At 43.6% G+C, this 20,684-nt stretch overlaps 1 protein-coding gene across 1 annotated transcript in view; it reads right to left on the reverse strand.

Moving 5' to 3' along the window:
* Positions 1 to 3,188: 3,188 nt before the first annotated feature.
* The window catches only part of LNPEP (leucyl and cystinyl aminopeptidase), a 215,028-nt gene continuing 197,532 nt past the window's right edge, over positions 3,189 to 20,684 (reverse strand). Inside the window, exons 18-20 of the mRNA XM_029572844.1 lie at positions 15,031 to 15,171; positions 7,994 to 8,075; positions 3,189 to 4,833 (exon numbers count right to left, since the gene is read on the reverse strand). Coding sequence (XP_029428704.1) covers positions 4,693 to 4,833; positions 7,994 to 8,075; positions 15,031 to 15,171 — 364 coding nt within the window. The 3' untranslated portion in view covers positions 3,189 to 4,692. The remainder of the gene's footprint in view (positions 4,834 to 7,993; positions 8,076 to 15,030; positions 15,172 to 20,684) is intronic.

Genomic DNA, 20,684 nt, shown 5'->3' on the forward strand with positions numbered 1-20,684 from the left:
TATACACAAAGAAGGGTTTGAGAGTAAGTGTATGCCTGCTAAAGAGTGGCAGACCAGAGGCACTTCCAGGGCAGAGCCAACATTTACATGTATAAGATGTTCTTTTATAAAATATGTATGCATGTAACAGGGCACCTTACTTGCATATATTTACACCTGCTCTTTAAAGGCATTAACTACGCCGCCAGCCAATGTGAAATACTGACTGGGTGGGTGGTTTGGGTGACCTGGAGGGAGTTTGGGCTGAACAGCCAGGAGGGTCTCGATGACCCTCAAACGGACGGGGCAAACTGGTAATTTCATTGATGCGCACATACTGGAAAATCTTCTGACCTGCACGCTTAAAAGCAGACTTATGGGGGGTAAATCCATATACATTCTGAATATAAAGTAAAAAAGAAACAATACAAACAGAGCGGCTGTGCACCACTTAGCTGGATAAATTCTGACTTATCTGGCTAAATAGCTTTCGCTGCTATTAACTGGACAAGTCTTAAGATTTATCTGGCTATCTTACTTATCTGGTTAAGAAAGATAGCCTAATAAATCTTAAAATTATCCAGGTATCTTACTTAGCAGGGTAAGTAGTGCTATTTAAGTCATATCTAGCTACCTTACTAATCGGATAGGTCTTAAAAGGTGCTACTTACCCGGCTACTTAGCAGGATAATCAGAATTTATCCAGCTATGTACTGTGCAACTGCCCTGTGCGAGTATTTTTTCTTTAAAAATATATGCGGGGAGATTCTACACGCATAATTTACACACATTTACCCACCCCCTAAGTTAGCAGATTTTCTATCACGTGTGCATCAATGAAATTACCAGTTTTACCAATTCATCTACCAGTTTGCCCTGTCCATCTGTAGGTCATCGAGACTCCTGGCTCTTCAGCCTGAACTCTCCCCCAGTTCACCCACACTTCCCACTTAGTCAGTATTTCACATTAAAGATGTTTACTGTTACTTATGCCAGATTAAAAAAAACAAAAAAACAAAAAAACAACTTTAAGATTTATCTGCTAAGTAGTGGCAAAGCTGCTTCTTAGCCGGGTAAGTTGAACATATCCTGCTAACCTGAAAGTCTATCCATGCGTACCTTTTACATGTGCACAAATGCTGTTGGGTAGATGATATGTGCGGATTATAAAAGTACTGGGGTAGGTCTGCGTGTAGTCATATACACGTGTATATGGGTGCAGGGGCATGTCATTTTGAGTTATCCTCTAAGCCAGAGCAGCGCACTGCCAAATGTCCCCAATTCCACACATCCACATATGCATGCACCATCTCTGAAAGAGCAGAGCAACAGATTTTACCAGGTGCTCTCAGCTTCCTCCTCCCTTTCCTACGGGCTGATACAGTAAAGGTCGCGGGAGAGCGGGCGAATGCCTGCTCTCCTGTGTGCGCGATTCTGTATTCAAATGAGGGCCCGCGGCAAAAAGAGGCGCTAGGGACACTAGCACGTCCCTAGCGCCTCTTTTTGGACAGGAGCGGCGGCTGTCAGCGGGTTTGACAGCCAACGCTCAATTTTGCTGGCATCTGTTCTCAAACCCACTGACAGCCACGGGTTCGGAAACCGGACGCTGGCAAAACTGAGCATCTGGTTTTCAACCCGCTAGCTGATTTAAATTATTATTTTTTTAAACTTTTTTTTTAACTTTCGGACCTCCGACTTAATATCGCCATGATATTAAGTTGGAGGGTGCACAGAAAAGCAGTTTTTACTGCTTTTCTGTGCACTTTCCCTGTGCCCGGAGAAATTAACACCTACCTTTGCGTAGGCGCTAATTTCTGAAAGTAAAATGTGTGGCTAAGCTGCACATTTTGCTTTCTGAATCGCACGGGAATACCTAATAGGGCCATCAACATGCATTTGCATGTTGCGGGTGCTATTAGGCTTTGGGGGGGGGGGGGGGGGGTTTGAACGCGCATTTTCTACGCGCTATTATCCCTTACTGAATAAGGAGTAAAGCTAGCGTGTCGAAAACGCACGTCCAATCGCTGTACTGTATCGGCCTGCTAGTACTAAATATCCCACACTGAAGTACAGTAAACCTAAAGTTAAATACAGGTTCAGTTTTGAATTCACTTTAAGTCTGGTTTTCTTAAAAGCAAAAAAATCATTAAACACCAACACAGACTTGTAAGGAAATGAAATCAATTTTTTTTTATGAAGAAAAAGGCACAAACTGTAGGTAACAGAATTCTGCTGGTGAAACGTTAGCAAAGAAATTGTGCATTAACAAAATCCAACACAAAAACTAAAAAGTTCAATGTCACATGGTACTTAAAATTCAAAAATCAAACTATTTACAACAAAGGAAACATGATGATATGCAAGCAACCAAGAGAAAATTTCTTACACACTTTACTATGGTCATGGAGTGATTACCCAGACCCAGCACTGATCACCAAACGGATGACGTGGCACAGCAGAAGACATGTCGCTCACAGGGGGAATGCCAGCCCTGGGATTTATCCAGCAGATCAGCACTGGAAACAGTTTTCTGCCTCTCTCGTCAGACTAAGGACAGGAAGTTTCTAAAACTTTAAGACGGGTGACAGTGCTAAACACAGAGGTAATGCCAAAAGGGAAAAATAAGGAATGAAAGGAATTTTTAATAACCTCCTTCCCACCCCAACAATTATTAACAGAGCAAAGGTTTTGTGTAGTAAGATAATTACAAATGAGTTCTTGAACAGTTTTAGGATGCATTAAGCTGGTCAAATGACATCCAGTCATAGATGAATATGACTACATTTTAAACTTTGGTACATTGAGAACATACTCTCTGCATGGCTGTACTTGTCCTTACTCTGAAAGAAAACTGTTCCCTCTTCATACAGTGCAATATTTCCAAGTTACACATAACTGGCAGTAATGCTCTCCTTTATTAAAGATTATAACGAGGCGCTGGCATGTCTGAAATGTTTTATGTTGCTTTCATGCTGTTCCACCCTGAACCTCTGGGTGCAGCCATACATCACAGAATGAGATCTGGCTGGTTCATGCAAGGTGCAGGGGGACCAGCATAGCTTTTATGGACTAGAGTCAATTAGCATGAGGTATGTCTCAACTTTTGCTAAGATGGCTTCTTCCAGAGGTTCTGGAAAACCATGGTGAAAAGGCTTAAAAAAACCCACACACTTAAACACTGAACTTTACAGCCAAGGTAACACTAAGGCTTTCACATGATTTAGGCTCACACGAGTGGAGGACATACTTGGTGCTATTTTTTTTTTTTTTCAGGGCACAGATAAAATGAACCAATGGCCACAAACTGGTTTAGACAGTCAAAATCAGTTATCGACAAACTCTGTTGTTGCTGAGAAACTGTCCACCCAGATCATCTTGTATGGCTATAAGTCTCTGCTTAGGCTAATTCCCAGGTATTTATACATGATTTTAAAACCGAAAAGAGCATGTTTATCATGGTTATTATTCACTGAAAATGTGGAATACACTAAACACACACATTCTGTAAGACTTAGTTTAGGAGAGAAATTGTAACGCTCACTCTCTTAATTTAGGCACTCAATATCCCTACACTTGGCCCTTCTTACAATACTTACATTTGCTATTGGAAGCCAACAAATTTCTCTCTCTAAACTGTCAAACTCACAAATTTCTTTGCACACACAGATTTGTTCCTTTAACAGGGTTTCAATTTTATGACAGGCACTAAATTTGCCTTTTCGTATGCACAGTCTCACAAGATCCTGGAAAATATGATCACTTGCTAGGTTTAACAGAGAATACACTTCATTTTAACAGCTGGAAAGAAAGCCAGTCAAAAATAAGATTTCATTCAACGTATGAACTAGCCCATAAGTAAACTCTTATGGAACTTTCTTTTTCATGTTAGCTAATAAGTCAAGCGTATATTGTATATACAAGCAATGGCAATTATTTTTTTCTTTGCGCTTAGTAGCTCCTGGCCACTTTACAGACAATACCAACATTATAAGCATCTTTATTTCCTTTAGTAATCAAAATCTAAAGTCAGCTCTACTTCAGCTCATCTCCCTCTCTGCAACCGTGTACCCGTTTCCACAAACGTCTGCGTACCACTGGAGTTCGCTTTATGGTTACAGAAAGTGTAGCTCTGAACAAACACCCGCATAAGAAAAACAAGCACTACCCTTGAATGCCCCGCATGATCAGGAAGAAAAACTCCCTGGCTCTGCCTGCCTTTCCTTTATTTTCATACCCAAGATTGGGGAATGCACCCGGATGAAGCCAGTTATGGATTCTGGTTTGTACAAAAAAAAAAAAAAAAAAAAGATGGCATAACAGCCTGGTGTATGGGAGCTTGCCTGCTCTATGCCAATAATCAGGAAAAAGTGCCAATGGCACTGCAGAGGGTTTTCAGTTCACTGGTAAATATTAATGTGCTTAAACAAAACCACCCCCCACCCCTTAGCAAGGACACCCAAGATGGAGGGCATGCAGCATGCTGGGCTGCTTCACAGAACCTGGTGAATGTCATAATAAATACAAACGTACTCGTCACACACACCAGCACACACACAGTCAGTTTTGCCCTGAGCCAATAAGAACCCCTAATAGTGCAAACAGTGTTGCTGTGATGCCTGTTCGCTCCCTCACCCCCCTCAACTCTGGCTTTTGAAAAAGCTTACAGAGCAACAGTTCAAGCATTTTGCATAGCTAACACAAATGGCTGCATCGCTATGCTGGCAACAGCAAGGTATCCAGTTCCTTTAGATTCTTCTCCATCCACTGAATGTTCAACTGGATGGTCTCAACTGCTTCCCTGACACAGTTCAGTTCATAACTCTTCCCCTTTGTAGCTTCAAAGAATGTTTGAACCTGCAGAATAAAAAGAAAGTTTGCATCAATTGCACCAGGATTCCAGCAAAACATTAGAAGTACTGAATACTGTGAGAGAAAACAAGGAAAAAAAAAAAGGAGAAAAATGTAAGAGAATCCTGCTCGTTAGGCTTTTACTATTTGCAGGAAGTAAACTGTTAATTTTGCAAGTTACTATCACTGAAGAGTATCACAAGGTCACAGTGGATGTGAGTGCTGCCCAATTATTCAATGCTTCTTTCAAATTCAGGCTAAATCATTGCTATCCTTGGTTGAGATATTTTTCAAGGAATTACACAGAAAGAAAGGCTTCTAGAAAGATTGCACTTTGTGCTCAGAAGTATTAAGCATGGACAGGATTCTTAATGGTTTTTATCATAGAAGTCAAGTACACGTTATGACAAATGGGCAATCCACAGGTATTATTCTTACATGAATCAATATACAAACATATACCTGTGTACATTTCAAACACAAATTTTATTAACCATTTATAATTTAATTTCACATACATCTAAAATCTACTAACATTCATCACTCATACCACATTCATCCTCAAGTTATAACATTGCACCTATCCCTAATACAATATTATACCTATTGCTAACATATTAACATATGTCAATTATTATACAACAATTGTAAACATTTCCCTTTACACGTTCACATCTCACTTGATCTTTTTAAAACTCCTGATTACTCAGATTTCATTTATAACAGACAAAAATCACCAGCACTATTTGCTTACTCCGTTCCCTTCTCAGTTAATCTGGGAGCTTCAAAAAGATTAACTGAGAAGGGAACGGAGTAACTGAGAAGGGAACGGAGTAAGCAAATAGTGCTGGTGATTTTTGTCTGTTATAAATGAAATCTGAGTAATCAGAAGTTTTGAAAAGATCAAGTGAGATGTGAACGTGTAAAGGGAAATGTTTACAATTGTTGTATAATAATTGACATATGTTAATATGTTAGCAATAGGTATAATATTGTATTAGGGATAGGTGCAATGTTATAACGAGGATGAATGTGGTATGAGTGATGAATGTTAGTAGATTTTAGATGTATGTGAAATTAAATTATAAATGGTTAATAAAATTTGTGTTTGAAATGTACACAGGTATATGTTTGTATATTGATTCATTTTATCATAGAAGCACAGAATATGCCCGCAGGTAACGATGGCAAGGCTCACGTAATGTACCCAATTTACTTCCTGTTACAAGGCCACAGATCCCAGCTCATCTCCAGTTTTCCTTTCACTTCTTCACAACTAACATGTATGGAGATTTTCCCCTAGTTTGTTGAACTGTGGCACTGTTCTTTTCTCCAGCACTTTCACTGGGAGGCTGCTGCATGCATAGACTCCTCCTTTCTTTCCAGAAATTCTCTGTTACTTCTGAGTTGACCCATTTTGAATCTCCTATTATGACCTCTTGTTCCACTGAAAACGTTTGCTTTTTGTACACTCATACTTTTGAAGAATTTGAATGTTTCCAGCATACCTCACTCCCCTAGCTGAGCCTATATGTATTTAGATCTTTATGGCAATTTCTTAGTGCTGCGTGAGAGTCTGCGCCATTTGGGTAGCCTCTCCCCTCCGTATCTATCCTTTTGGACGCACAGCCTCCCAGAATTGGACGCAATGCTTCAAATGGTGGCAGCGATTTCTCTGGCAGCATTCTCCTTTTATACAGGTTGTGTCTCTCGCCACTCCCATGCTGCACTATTCTGCAACCGTGAGATCAGGGTATGAAAGCAGATGGATTAAGTCATATAATAATGGGGGTTCTATAACAGGCAATAAACACCACATGAATTTGCCTTTACTAAAGCAGAACTATTAAAGAACAGAGGATGTTCTTTATGTAAATTTCAGACTCTATTCTATACGATAAAAGCAAATAAAGGCTATGTTATATTGATGGTTTGCTCCCTTAGATCTCAGACTGCTTGCTTACAGGTGCAATTAAGTATTTATTTTAATTTTGATTTATATTCTGCCTTTTGTGACTGAATTCAGCTACAGTGGGTATTTCCCTGTCTGAGGGTTCTCACAATCTAACACTGGTACCTGAGGCAATGGAGGATGAAGTGACTTGCCCAGGCATGAGATCAAGCAGCTTGAGGTGAACATATCTTGTGCACCGAGGCTTTGGTGGTTTCTGACAAATTCTGCCAAAGGTTTTTGATTGTGGCCACCTATATGGTCACTGCACAACCCTCCCGATTCTCATTTGTATGCAACATTCCTAAAAACGATTTTGTTGGACAGTCTAGTTTTATGTATCGCAGTTGTCCACAGGGAATATTTTGTCAGGATCAGAAGGAAGGCAAAAAATATTACTGTATGTGAAAACTTTATAGAACCTACAGAATATAATTGTAACTCCTGACAATAGATTCTAATTAAAGGCAAAATTTAGGAGCCTGAAAAATATGTATCCACCCTAAACACACATTTGTTTAGGTAATGTTTAATTCCCTATAGGAAGAATTCTGCTTAGCAGAATGCAGCGAGCATTTCCATTTATAACCCAATTTGATAATATCTTGCAGTTAATCCTATTCTGTATTTTATTTGCATTAAAAAAAAATAAAATCAGCTCAGCAGTTCTTTCCTGCTCCTTTGGGCTTTCAGCCGAATCAGAACTAGCCACTACTGGAGCTGTGGCACCACGAATCTTTATTTGCCACTATGTTGTTATTCCCCCGCTACCCACATTGTTTACTCCCCCTCTTTCTATATAGCTCGCCAATGGAAGGGGTCAAGGTCAGATTGCATGGTCCCCTTTGGACTTTGACCATTAGGCATCACTGTTGTACAATGGCTGGGGACCTCCACTGAACAGCAGGCTCAGGATGGAACCTTCATCTCCAGCATGGCCGCACACAGCACTGACATTAAGGTATAGGGTCAACCTGTCTTCTCAATCGATGTTTAAAGTGATGATACTGTCTGCTGCAGAGCGACAGTCAGAGTTTGTACATATATATATATATGCGGGTATATCCACAATGAATATGCACGATACGTTTGCATACAAGTTCAGTACAGATATCCTGAAAACCAGACCGGCTGGGTGATCTCAGAGGACCCGGCTAGGAGCCATTTCCTGGGGAGGGGGAAGACTATGCCACAGAATGCACAGTTAACACAAACCTCAAGCAGATGCGCTTCTGTCGAAAACTGAGAGAGTGATCTCGTTATAATATGCCGGATACTGAATGACCCAGCTTGGAACCTAAACAGTGGGACAGAAAGGAGAAAAGAACAATTAAAACTCACAAATATGCCAAACTACTGATAGCACAGTGTGCATCTAAAGAGACTGTGCAGCAATTTAATGCTAAAATATTGAATGTAAAGGTGGGAATACTAATTATATTTCTAACTGGCAAAAGTTATGCATAGAGTTAAATCCCTGTATATTTATGTAATGTTTTTATATTACTAATATATGCATCATTTTATTAGCTCTAGAAGGAGAAATTACTACTTACCTGATAATTTCCTTTCCTCTAAGGAAGGCAGGTCAATCTACACCAGTGAGTTAGGCACTCCTACCAGCAGATGGAGTTGGAGTAAAACCGATTTGCTGACGTCACTGACATATAGCCCTGCCCCTACGTCAGCCTGCCAATATTTCTAGGGAAGCCAAAACTGTGGACAAACTGATTGTACTTGAACATGACTATGAACCATCAACCACGCATGCTCCCAACTAACTGGGTAACAGTGAGCTCATCAAGAAAAAAGGTAACATCTTAGGGGCTGGTTATTTCACTTACCAGTCCTTCAAACAAATCAAAAGAAATAACACTCTGCATTGTCTGCATATAAAGGATGAACGAAAAGCAAGTAGGCAGCCAGGGTGGGTTGTGGATTGGCCTGGCTGCCTTCCTTACAGGAAAGGAAATCATCACGTAAATAGTAATTTCTCCTTCCTATGCATTCAAGCAGGCCAATCCACACCAGTGGGATGTACTAAAGCTACTCCCAAAAAGAGTGGGAGACTGCCTGCGGTCCCATCAACACCGCAAGTGTGAAAGCCATGTCCTCTTGAGTCTTAATGTCCAAGCAGTAATGCCTGGAGAAGGTATGTAAGGATGACCATGTCGCTGTCTGGCAAATCTCGACAGGAGATAATCTCCACCCATGAGTCTGCTTGAGGTCTAGTGAAATGCATCTTGACCTGTCTAGGTAATGCTACTTCTGCATCCACATAGGTAGCTGTGATAACCTCCTTCACCCAATGGGATGCCCTTGTTTACCTCCACTATGAAGCACAAACAGCCTTCCTCAAGGAACAAGTAACCTTCAAATACCGCACCAGATGCGCTTGACATACAAGGCATGCAACAGACTCACTCTCTCTCAGTTTTTCTGGTATCTCTGCTATTAACGTTATACTGTAAAAGTTGTTACAAGTGTAAACCGGAGTGAAGGCTTGTACCAAACTTCGGTATAGAAAAAAACAAAACTCACAAATCTCTATCTCTGTCCAGAGTGGGCAGGGAAATAGACTGATTCAAATGAAACTCCAAAACCACTTTCGGTAAAAAGGAAGGTACAGTCCTAAGCTGTAGCGCCCACCCCTCCCAGAGTCATTCACAAAAATGGCTCATGGCAAGAGAGCATGTAGCTTGGAGATTCGCCACGTCAAACACACTGCCACCACAAAAAACATTTTCAAGGTAAGCAAGCTGCAAGGAGAGATCACGTAGCGATCGAAATGTAGGACCCATCAAAAAACGCAATACAAGATTAAGGTCCCAAAGAGGTGCTGGTAAATACAAGGGCGGGCATAGATGTTTAACTCTCTTCAAAAACCTAAACACATCTGGATGGGAGGACAAGATTCTACCATTGACTGCCCCCTATAGCAAGCGAGAGCAGTTATCTGTAGCTTCAGTGTTAAGGGCCAAGTCTTTAAGTAACCCTTCCTGCAAAAATTCCAAAATCAGTGGAATCTCAACTTTAAGAGGATGAGAACCTCTCACCCTACACCAGCTCTTCAACACTTTCCAAACCCTAATATAAGCTAGAGATGTAGAAAATGTTCTGGCAGAAGCAATATGGCAATCACTGCAGAAGAATAATTATGCTTCAGCAATTGAGCACGCTCAAGTACCAAACTGGTAAGACAAAACAGACCCAGATCGTCGTGCGGTATCGGTCCCTGAAAGGACTACCCACCAGGAGCCACTGAAGATCAGCATACAACGGGGTCTCCGGGGCCAATCTGGAGCCACCTGAAGTACTGGCTCGTTCTGACTCACAGTCTTCTAAAGCACCCTGCTAATCATTGGCTAAGGCGGGAAGGGGTATAACACTCTGCTCTGCGGGCACACCTGGATGCGAGCATCGATTCCCAGCACTCTTGGGTCCCTTCTGTGACTGTAAAACCGTGGTACCTTTCCATTGTTGGAGCTTGCCATTAAATCCAGATACAGCCGACCCCCAATGAGCCACTAAGTTGAAACACCTTGTCCACCAGCTCCCACGCTCTTAGATCCAAGACCTATCTGCCGAGGAAGTCAACCCACACATTGTCCTTCCCAGAAATGTGGGAGGCAGATATGTCGTGAAGATGATGCTCTGCTTACACCATTACGGCATCAAAAACACAGGGGGTACTATTTTCAGTTTCCCTACTGCTCAAGTTACATTACACATAAAAAGAAACACTACTGTATATTAATTTTTACATACATTTATTATATCAAAACCTTTATAATACAGAATCCAACATTCTATCTAAACAATTAAAAATTCTCTCAAACCCACTCCATTCGCACCATTTAAAAACATGTAATATTGCACAATCATTAATACATTTATTTTATATTTAATCACTGTTCTCCAAAAAGCTCTTTTCTATATCTTGACTTATTCTAGAGAGTTTCAATGTTATTTTTTCTCAATATTATTTTCTTGCTGTACTTCACTGCAACCTTAGTTTTTGAAGACTTTTCCGTAAATTCTTCTAATTTCAAAAATACCAGTTCTCCAAATGTTACTTGCTTGTGCTGGTCCAACAAAGATATCTGTTTCACCCTTATGGTCAGGGTTTCCTCAGGGACTACACTTACTTCATTCTCATTCCCTTATAACAACCGTATTTATACGCCACTACAATTCTCCACGTTCCTAATCACTGCATATTTCAATCGGGTTCTCAAAATTATTCATACAGTTTGCCCAAACAGCCATTAATTTTAGCATGTCATCCCGGAACTCACGTCAACTCTTGTCAGTCCTTCCATTCTGTATTATAAAGGTTGCGATATAATAAATGTATGTAAAATTTAATATACAGTAGTAGTAGTGTTTCTCTTTATGCTGCTTACACCATTAGCACATCTACCTACGGTATACCAGGGCTTCTGGCTCTCCCCTGATGATTTATGTAGGCAACTCGTGTCATTGTTCGACATTATTTTTACCGCTCGAGTTTCCAGCCACTCCGCAAACCTTAAGCACGCCAGGTGAACTGCAGGCACTTACAAATGATTGATGGCCCACTGCCATTCCTCGGCATTCCACCGACCTTTTGCCACCAACTTTTGATGGTGAGCCCCCCCTCCCCCCCCAACCCAGAAAGTTCACATCTGTTATAAGCACCAACCAGTCCGGTGTCTCTAAGGGTATTCCCTTCCTGAGATGATCTTGCTTGCAACCACTACTGCAGCTGGACACTCACCTCCAATGGAAAGTAAAGTTTCACTGTGTACTTCTGAGACTGTGAAATCCCACAGGGAGAGCAATGCATGCTGAAGGGGCCGCATGTGATTCTTTACCCAGGGGACCACCTCCAATGTTGACACCATAAACCCCAGCGCCTGCAGATAAGAGAACACCGATGGGCGAATAATCCTCCTATGTACTGAACTTGAGTCACAAACTTCTGATTGATTCTCTAGCAGGAACACTCTGCCCCACTTCTTATTGAATTGCATGCAGAGGTACTCCAGGGTCTTAGCCGGCTGTACCCAGAACCTTCTGGTAGTGGCGAATACCCTCCATGTGCAGAGATGCCACTACCAGAAGGTTCTGGGTGCAATAGCCAGACCAAAGGATAAGACCTGAAATTGATGATGATGTCCAAGAATGGGGAAATGCAGGAAAGGATGTTCCTGCCAAATGGGGATATGTAAATAGGCCTTTGTCAGATCAAGAGACGTAAGAAATTCCCCTGTCTGAACTGCCATAATTACGGAGAGTAGAGTTTCCATCCCAAAGTGAGTTTCACACAAATGCCGATTGACTCCCTTCAGATCAAGGATGGGTCAAAAGGAACTTTCTTCCTTCTTGGGAATGACAAAATTAATGGAATACCACCCCGTATTTTCTTGTGATCTGGAATTACGGCCTTCAGATCTATCAGTCTTCTTAACCTAGCCTGCACTGCTGCTCTCTTTACTAGGCAATTGCATGGAGAGAACATAAATGCATCCAGAGGAATTCAGAGAAACTAGAGCACAGCCATCCTTTTACCACCTCCAGGACCCACTGGTTTGTCATAATCTGGGCTCACCTCTGATAAAATTGAGATAAGATGGCCACCTCTCTCCTGATTTAGTAAGTGAGCCCCCATACCTTCACTGCGAAGATCGAGAAGCTCTGGTCCCGGAGCCCGCGTCCTTATGAGACTTCTTAGGTCGAAAGGACTGAGATCTTGTGAAGGGACGAGACTTGAGAAGCTGCTCCCCTAAAAGGATGAAAGTAATAGGAATCCCCGGGGCGGCCCCTCATCCCCAAGGAATGCAGTACCGCTCTCCTGTTCTCCGACAATTGTGGAAATTTGGATTCACCCCATCTATTCACCATCTTCTCCAACTCACTGCCCAATAACAGAGAACCCTTAAAGGGTAACCTTGCCAAACTGGACTTGGAAATAGTGCTGCCAACCAGTTTCACTGCCACAACTGGCACCTAGCCACCACTGTAGAAGCCACACCTCTAGCAGCCGTCTGCACCAAGTCACAGTCCACATCAGCTAAGAATGTGGCTCTCGGTTCCATCACCAGCCTGCTATCGGACCCTGAGCTTTGAGTCTCCTGAAAGATGCAAACCTGCCCGAGCTACCAGGCAGCAGCAAGAAACAATTTGATAATTCATTGCCATGGCTTCAAAGGCCTGCTTAAAGATGGCTTCAATCCTCCTATCCTGAGCATCCTTTAGAGTTGCCCCTCCTTCAACCGGGATGGTGGTTTGCTTAGTAACAGCACACACCAAGGCATCAACCTTCGGGAATAGTAACTACTCCTTAGCCATTGAGTTTAAGCAGTATAAACTCACTTAAGAGCAACTCCCCCTCTTTAAAACTTGCTTCCCAGCTTTCCATTCAAGATCAATTAACTCTTGAATTGGCTCCAAGAGGGGAAAGAAACAGGATGCTGTGTGTAAAGTGGCCAATATGGGATCTTTCTTTTGTAAGCCTGTAGCGTCACCCCCGTTTACTCCGAGCGTCTTCAATGTCTGAGTCAGACTCAGCAACTCATTTATGTGAAAAAAATGGAATAGAGTGATGTGGCTCCAAATCAGGTGGAATTTCTCCCTCTTCTAGAGATGAGAAGGCCAAATCCCCATCTGAATCATTCAACGTATCATGATCTGAATGCCCCTGAACATCTCCAGGGTTGGCCTCCCTTCGGTGCTTGTCCGAAATAGATGGCAAGGAGGAGGCCTGAGAATGCAACCCATTTTTAGTGGGTTGCTTCACTTCTTCTGGACACACCTGCAGAAAAGCCTGCAAGTCCTGGAAAAACTCCACCCAGGAGAGATGATGGATCCATACCAGGGCCCATAGACCCAAATATAGCACTTTATAACCCCATGTCCAAAGACGTCTCTGCCATCTTTAACAATGGGGAGGGGAACTGTCTGCCGTGTAGTCTCCTGCGTCTCTCTCCTCGGGGGGAGAGCCCAACGTCTTCAAAATCTGTAATAGAATAGTCTCTTTGAACATCTAAACAGCGCTGACACATGCGCAGAGACAGTGATAGCTGAATCACCCTTATATGGCAAGCCATACAAATAGAAAGGCTCAGAATTGTTTGTCCCTGGCGCCATTATCCTTCCTTTACTTGGTATTATGCGGCTTGCTGTGTGCACATCAACTGCACCAGGGTGTATCCATGCAAATACACGCTCAAATCTAGAACATGGCCTTAGGTGCACAAGTACCCTTGCACGTGCGTGCCATATGGCGAAAATGCATGCACATGCTTGATCACACAGGAAAAAAATGCCACCACAGCCAACTACACAGTTGACTGAACAGAGCCTGACACGTGCGACCTAGCGAAAGATGCTCAACACGCCGACGCGTGCCACCTCCACTCGCCACTAACTCCCCAGAGAAGAGTGATGAAAAAGGGAAATGCGGAAGATAAGACACCTGGTATGGAGAAAGAGGAGGCCCTAAACTTCCTTACATAAGAACATAACTTTTTTACCTGAGCTCAGCACTTCCTGGCTAAGAGCATGATTGGGCCTCTTACTGCTGGGGTAGAGGGCATAAGCATTCACCACCAAGCACTCTCTCATCTTTTTTTTTTTTTTTTTTTTTTTTTTTTTTAAAGTCTACACCTGGTTAGACTTCCAGACTTAAATCACTTAACTAAGGGACAGACCAAAAGGTGTCCCCTCAAAAGTTCAAGTTCTGCGTTCAGTTCTTCTACTCTTTTTTTCTTTTCTTTACAACAAATAAGCTCTACAAGGGAGATGCATGTCCACCATCTGCTGGCAGACTGATATTGGGGCAGGGCTGTCTCTCAGTGATGACAGCGAGTCAGTTTTACTCTGTCTCAATCTGCTAGTAGGAGTGCATAACCCATTGGTGTGGATTGGCCTGCCCGAGTGCAGAGGAACAATGCTTTAAAAATAATTGTTTATTGCCCCCCTCACTCCCAGTGCAGAGGGGGAAAATTTAATTAAAGCAAACGGACCTTTTCAAACTCACCAAGAACAATTAAACTAGATAACTGTCTTATTAATCTAGTTAATAACATGAGAAGAAAGTGGTGGGATCCTATTTTAGCTCTTTTTTAAATATTTATTAACAACACTATTGGCCATATTAAAAAAAATGGGTTTTGACATTCCAAGTTTTCCCCAAGCACTGCATGCCATACTCATGCACAGAAGCACTGTAAAGTTCAGATAACATTCCAGAGGACTGTCACACATACTTCTGTGTCAGCCGGTCCCAGTTTTCTTTGATGAAGTCCCAAGCCAACAGGTTTCCAGATAAACTTTTGCTGGCTGTTGCTATGATGTGTGGGAGATCTTGTGTCCTGATGATATCCCCCTGGAGAGCAGTTTGCATTAACCTAAAGAAAGGCAGACCAGTTAGCTTTAAAATACAGACATTTCCCACCTAGAGGCGAGCATTCCTGAACTGAGGATGAGACATAGCATCTCAACATGTTGGATTCAGGTACCTGGTCAAAATGGCTTGTGGTATGTTCATGGAATTACAATTGCTTACAGCAGGACCTGGAAGAGTAGTACTCCGTGATTAGCTAGATCACAATCAACTATTACTAGAACATAAGCAGCACAACCGTAGATTGTGAGGATTTATATTTCTAGAGGTGATAAATATCAGAAAATATGGAACCTTGCATTTCAAAAGTGACAGGCACTGGACAATAATACTCTCAACCTGAGTCATCAGGCACTACAAAACTGTAAAATTATGGGTCTATATTTTCCTTTATATGTCCTGTCCATACATTTTGTTCTCTCACTAGATAAACACACTCAATATTAAAAAACAAACAAACAAAAAACCGGCCTACCCAACACAACGTGGCTTCAGCTTAATGTAGTTTAATGAACTGCCCTGATTATCAAATACTATGATTTACTCCAAAGTAGCATTCCATTTACAGTCACACCGTATTCCAGCTCATTATGCAGAAAATACCTAAGACGGAGGGATGGCAGTTTTCAAAAGCCCACATTAACTCGTGGACCTTGTAGCTAATATTCAACTGGGGAGATTTTTTTTTTTTTTTTTTACAGAAATATCAGCAGCCACAAAGCACGTGTGTTAAAAGTGCCCACACATGCTGCACTCAACTGTGCAGGCACTCCATCAGGGGATAAAATAGTGTGAACATATTTAAAAATTAAACAAACAGAAGATGACAACAGATTGGAGAAATTACTTACCTGATAATTTTGTTTTCCATAGTGTAGACAGATGGACTTAGAACCAGTGGGTTTATGCTCCTCTGCCAGCAGATGGAGACGGAGCAAGCTGACATCATAGTATATATAACCCTGCAGTGACCCCAGCCTGCCAGTATTCTCTTCAAAAGCAACTGTGGACAGACTAGCAAAAAACTTGATTAAACATTATTGAAAACAGATAACCAGAACTGTACTCAACCAACCATAAACACTGAACTCACTTAAGATTCTAGGTACTACAAGCTAGGAACAAGATGAACACTTACCAGTAATCCCTTAGGACCCAGAGCCCCACAGGACGACTATTGACACACTCACGTGGCAGCAGAGGGCAGGAAGCTGAGTCTGTCTACACAAAGGAAAACAAAATTATCAGGTAAGTAATTTCTCCTTTTCCATTTAGTGTGTAGACAGTTGGACTCAGGACCAGTGGGATATACCAAAGCTACTCCCCAACAGGGTGGGAGGCTGCCCACGGTCCAGTCAACACCACACGTGCAAAAGCTGCATCCTCCTGGGCCTGCACATCCAGATGATAAAACCTGGAAAAAGTGTGTATGGAGGACAATGTTGCGGCTCGGCAGATATCAACAGGAGACAACAATCTAACCACTGCCCATGTCACTGCCTGAGCCCTAGTGGAATGAGCCTTAACCTAAGTAGGTAACTACTTTCCAGCATCCACTGGCCGTGACCACTTCCTTAATCCAAAGATCTATCATAGCCCACAGAGCTGGAGTGCCCTGCTTACTCCCGCCATGGAGAACAAACAGGCGATTCATCTTTCGAAAAGACTCAAGACACCTCCAGATACCCCATGACAAGACGCTTAACATCCAAGGAGAACAAAAGGCGAAACTCCTCTGTATCCCTGACCTTATTCAGGGATGGTAAGGAGATTGACTGATTCAAATGAAAGTCAGAGACTACCTTGGGCAAGAAGGATGGAACAGTACGCAGTTGTAATGCCCCCAGAGGAATGGCTCCTGGCAAGACAAGGCCTGCAGCTCAGAAATCTAACTCGCAGAACTTAGTCACCAGGTACACAGTCTTCAAAGTCAACAACCGTAAGGAAAGGCTACACAGTGATCAGAACGTAGGGCCCGCCAAAAAGTCCAGCACCAAATTAAGACTTCACAATGGAACCGGTAATCTCAAGAGAGGCCTAAGGTGCTCACTCCCTTCAAAAAAATAGGCTACATTAGGATGAGACAAGGAAACACCATTCACCAGGACTCTGAAATATGCAAGAGCCGCAACCTGCACCTTCAAGGAATTAAGGGCCAAGCCTTTATTCAATCCATCCTGTGAAAAATCCAGAATGAGAGGGATCTTAAATGAACGAGGAAGAACACCCCCACTCCTCACACCAGGCCTCAAAAACTCTCCAAATCCGCACAAAAGCCAAGGAAGTGGAGAACTTGTGAGCGCGGAGTAAAGTGACAATGACCGCAGAGAAATAACCTGCTTTAACAGGTGAGCCCTCTCAAGGGTCAAACCGTAAGACAGAACAGAGTCGGATCCTTGTAAAGAACTAGTCCTTGCTGAAGCAGATCCATGTGCGGCGGAAGACAAAGGGGGGGCCCTCCACCAGGTATCGTCGCAAATCTGCATACCACGGACGCTTGGGCCAGTCTGGCTCCACCAGGAGTATTAGCACCCTGTGGCCTTCGATCTTGCAAATTATCCTGCCCAGCAAGGGCCACAGTGGAAAGGCATAAAGCAATTTGTCTTCTGGCCAGACCTGTATGAAAGCATCTAATCCCAGGGACCACGGATCTCTCCTGCGACTATAGAATCGAGGAACCTACACATTTTGAGCAATCGCCAGCAGGTCTAGGAACAGAAGGCCCCAGCGATCCACAATCAGTTGAAATGCCTCAGCTGACAACACCCACTTTCCTGGGTCCAGACTCTCCCTGCTGAGAAAGTCCACTCTTACATTGTCTTTTCCTGCAATGTGAGAGGCTGAGATCATCTGCAGATGACCTTTCACCCATTCCAATAGCTGGTCTATTTCCTGCGACACTTGCTGGCTCTTGGTTCCTCCCTGGCAATTGATTATAGGCCACCGTCATTGCGTTGTGCGACATCACGCGAACCACTTGATTCCACAGCCTGCAAGCATGCCAGTTGTATTGCCTGGGCCTCTAGTTGATTGATGTTCCAGCGGGACTCTTTGGCATTCCAGCTCCTCGGGCCATTAACTCCAGACAGTGAGCCACCCCCAACCATGGAGACTCGTATCTGTTGTGAATACCAACCAGGCTGGAGAGGACAAGGCAACTCCCTTTCTCAGATGATCCTCCTGTAACCATCACTGGAAGCGGGTGCAGATTTCCATCAGCAAGTGGAGTTGAACTGCATAAACCTGAGACTGCAGGTTCCAACGAGATAGCAGAGCACACTGAAGAGGACGCATATGCGCCCTTGCCCATGGCACCACTTCCAGTACTCGTAGGAAGGACTACAGACACAGACATAGTATTCATCAACTGACACATTTGAGACATCAATCTCTGGATCTGAACTTCCAGTAGGAAAACTCTTTCCCATCCCCGACTCCCAGATACTCCAATAACTGGGATGGTTGAAGATTGCTCTTGGTCAGGTTCGCCACCCAACCAAGCTTCTGCAATAAAGAGATCACTTTGGGTGTCACCAGGCAGCTCTCTTCCTGAGACTTGGCTCAAATCAGCCAGTCGTCCAAATACGGTTGCACCAGGATTCCTTCTTTTCGCAAGGCCGCCGCTACCACCACCAAAATCTTGGAAAATGTTCTGGGAACGTTGGTTAGACCAAAAAGCAGAGCCCGAAACTGATAACAGCGCCCCAAGACCGCAAAGCATAGAAAGCGTTGGTGTTCCGATCAGATGGGACTATGAAGGTAAGCCTCTGACAGATCCAAGGTGGTCAGAAATTCCCCCAACTGCACCGCCATTATCACGGAGCATAAGGTTTCCATTAAAAAATGCGTTATCTTCAAGTGACGGTTGACCCCCTTGAGATCCAAGATGGGACGAAAGGAGCCCTCCCTTCTTGGGCACAACAAAATAAATGGAATATCGCCCCACACTTTCTTGCGACATGGGCACCAGAACCACAGCCCTCAGTCTGAGGATCCTTTGAGGCATGAACTCCACTGCCTGCTTCTTCTGCAGGGAGTGGCAAGGGGACACCATGAACACATCCCAAGGAATACTGCGAAATTCCAGTGCATACCCTTTGCGTATCACCTCCAGGACCCACTGGACTGATGTGATCTCGACCCACTTCTGATAAAAGAGAGAGAGTCATCCCCCTATGTTCTGGAAGGTGGGCCGGCAAACCTTCACTGGGAAGCTCCACCACCCGAATTCATTCCTCTCTTGGGCTGCCGGGGACGAAAGGACTGAGACCTACCAAAAGGCCAAGTCCGCTGAAAGGTCACCCCTCTTTAGGGATGAAAATGCCTGGAACCCCAGAAATGACCCCTCATACCAAAGAGGCGCTGTAACTGTTTCTTATCCTCTGCCAACCGTGGCACCGGAGACTTGCCCCACTTACTGACCAGTTTCTCTAACTTGCTCCCAAAATAGAGCAAGCCTTTAAAGGGCATCTTGGTAAGATTGGCTTTGGAAGCTGTGTCAGCTGATCAATTTCACAACTAGAGTTGACACCTGGCCGCTGTCACCAAAGCCACTCCTCTGGCCAAGGTCCGGACCAATCCCAGATTGTGTCTGCTAAAAAGGCGGCAGCAGGCTTCATAACTGCTCTGGAATTCCCTCCAGACTCAAAAACCTCCTGAGAGAAGCAGCAGACAAGACCTCGCCTCTAGGGCGCAACAGGAGGCAATCTGTAAATTCATCGCCACCGCCTCAAAGCTTGTTTAAGAATAGCCTCAGTCCTATCACATACATCCTTCAAGGCCGCTTCTCCCTCTATGGGGATAGTCGCCTGCTTAGACATGGCACATACCTGAGCATCCACTCTGGGAAAACGTAAAGGCTCTCTCACAGCCGGATCCAGGGGGTACAGGCCTTCCAATGTCAGATCCCCTTTAAAATTTGCTTCTAGGGCATCTCATGCCATATCAATCAATTCCTGGATGGCATCCATCACCGGGAAAAAACAAGAGGCTTTACGTAAGGAAACCAAAATTGGATTCTTCCTCTGCTCTGCCACAGCATCCAAACCAGGAACTCCCAGCTGTTTCAAGGTCTGGGAAATCAGGGCCAGCAGTTCATCTCCATAAAAGAACCACAACATAGTTCGATATGGTTCCAGCCCTGGAGGAATTTCCCCTTCTTCCTGGGAATCAGGATCAATCTCATCATCAGTGCCATATGGATTCCTGTTGAGAACACCTGCAAGGAGCAAAGTCAAGCCCCGGTGTTTAAGCATAGTACTGGAAGAGGGAGGAGCCACTGGCTGAGGGTCCAACCAGACAGAAATATGGAAAGTGGAGGACTGCACCTGAAGAAAGGCTTGAAAGCAGCCAGGTCCAGACCAAGCTCAGAAGGATCTGGAACTGGTCCCATAGAACTGCCCTCGCCAGCAGAGGAGCCAATCAAGGGAGAACCAAGATCTGGCATCCCCCCAGTGAAGGCCGTGACCAACCCATCATCAGAATGGGAAGAGCTATGCTTAGCAAAATCCAAGGAAG

This window comes from Rhinatrema bivittatum, chromosome 1 (assembly GCF_901001135.1).
Source record: "Rhinatrema bivittatum chromosome 1, aRhiBiv1.1, whole genome shotgun sequence".
NCBI classification, from domain to species: Eukaryota; Metazoa; Chordata; class Amphibia; order Gymnophiona; family Rhinatrematidae; genus Rhinatrema; species Rhinatrema bivittatum.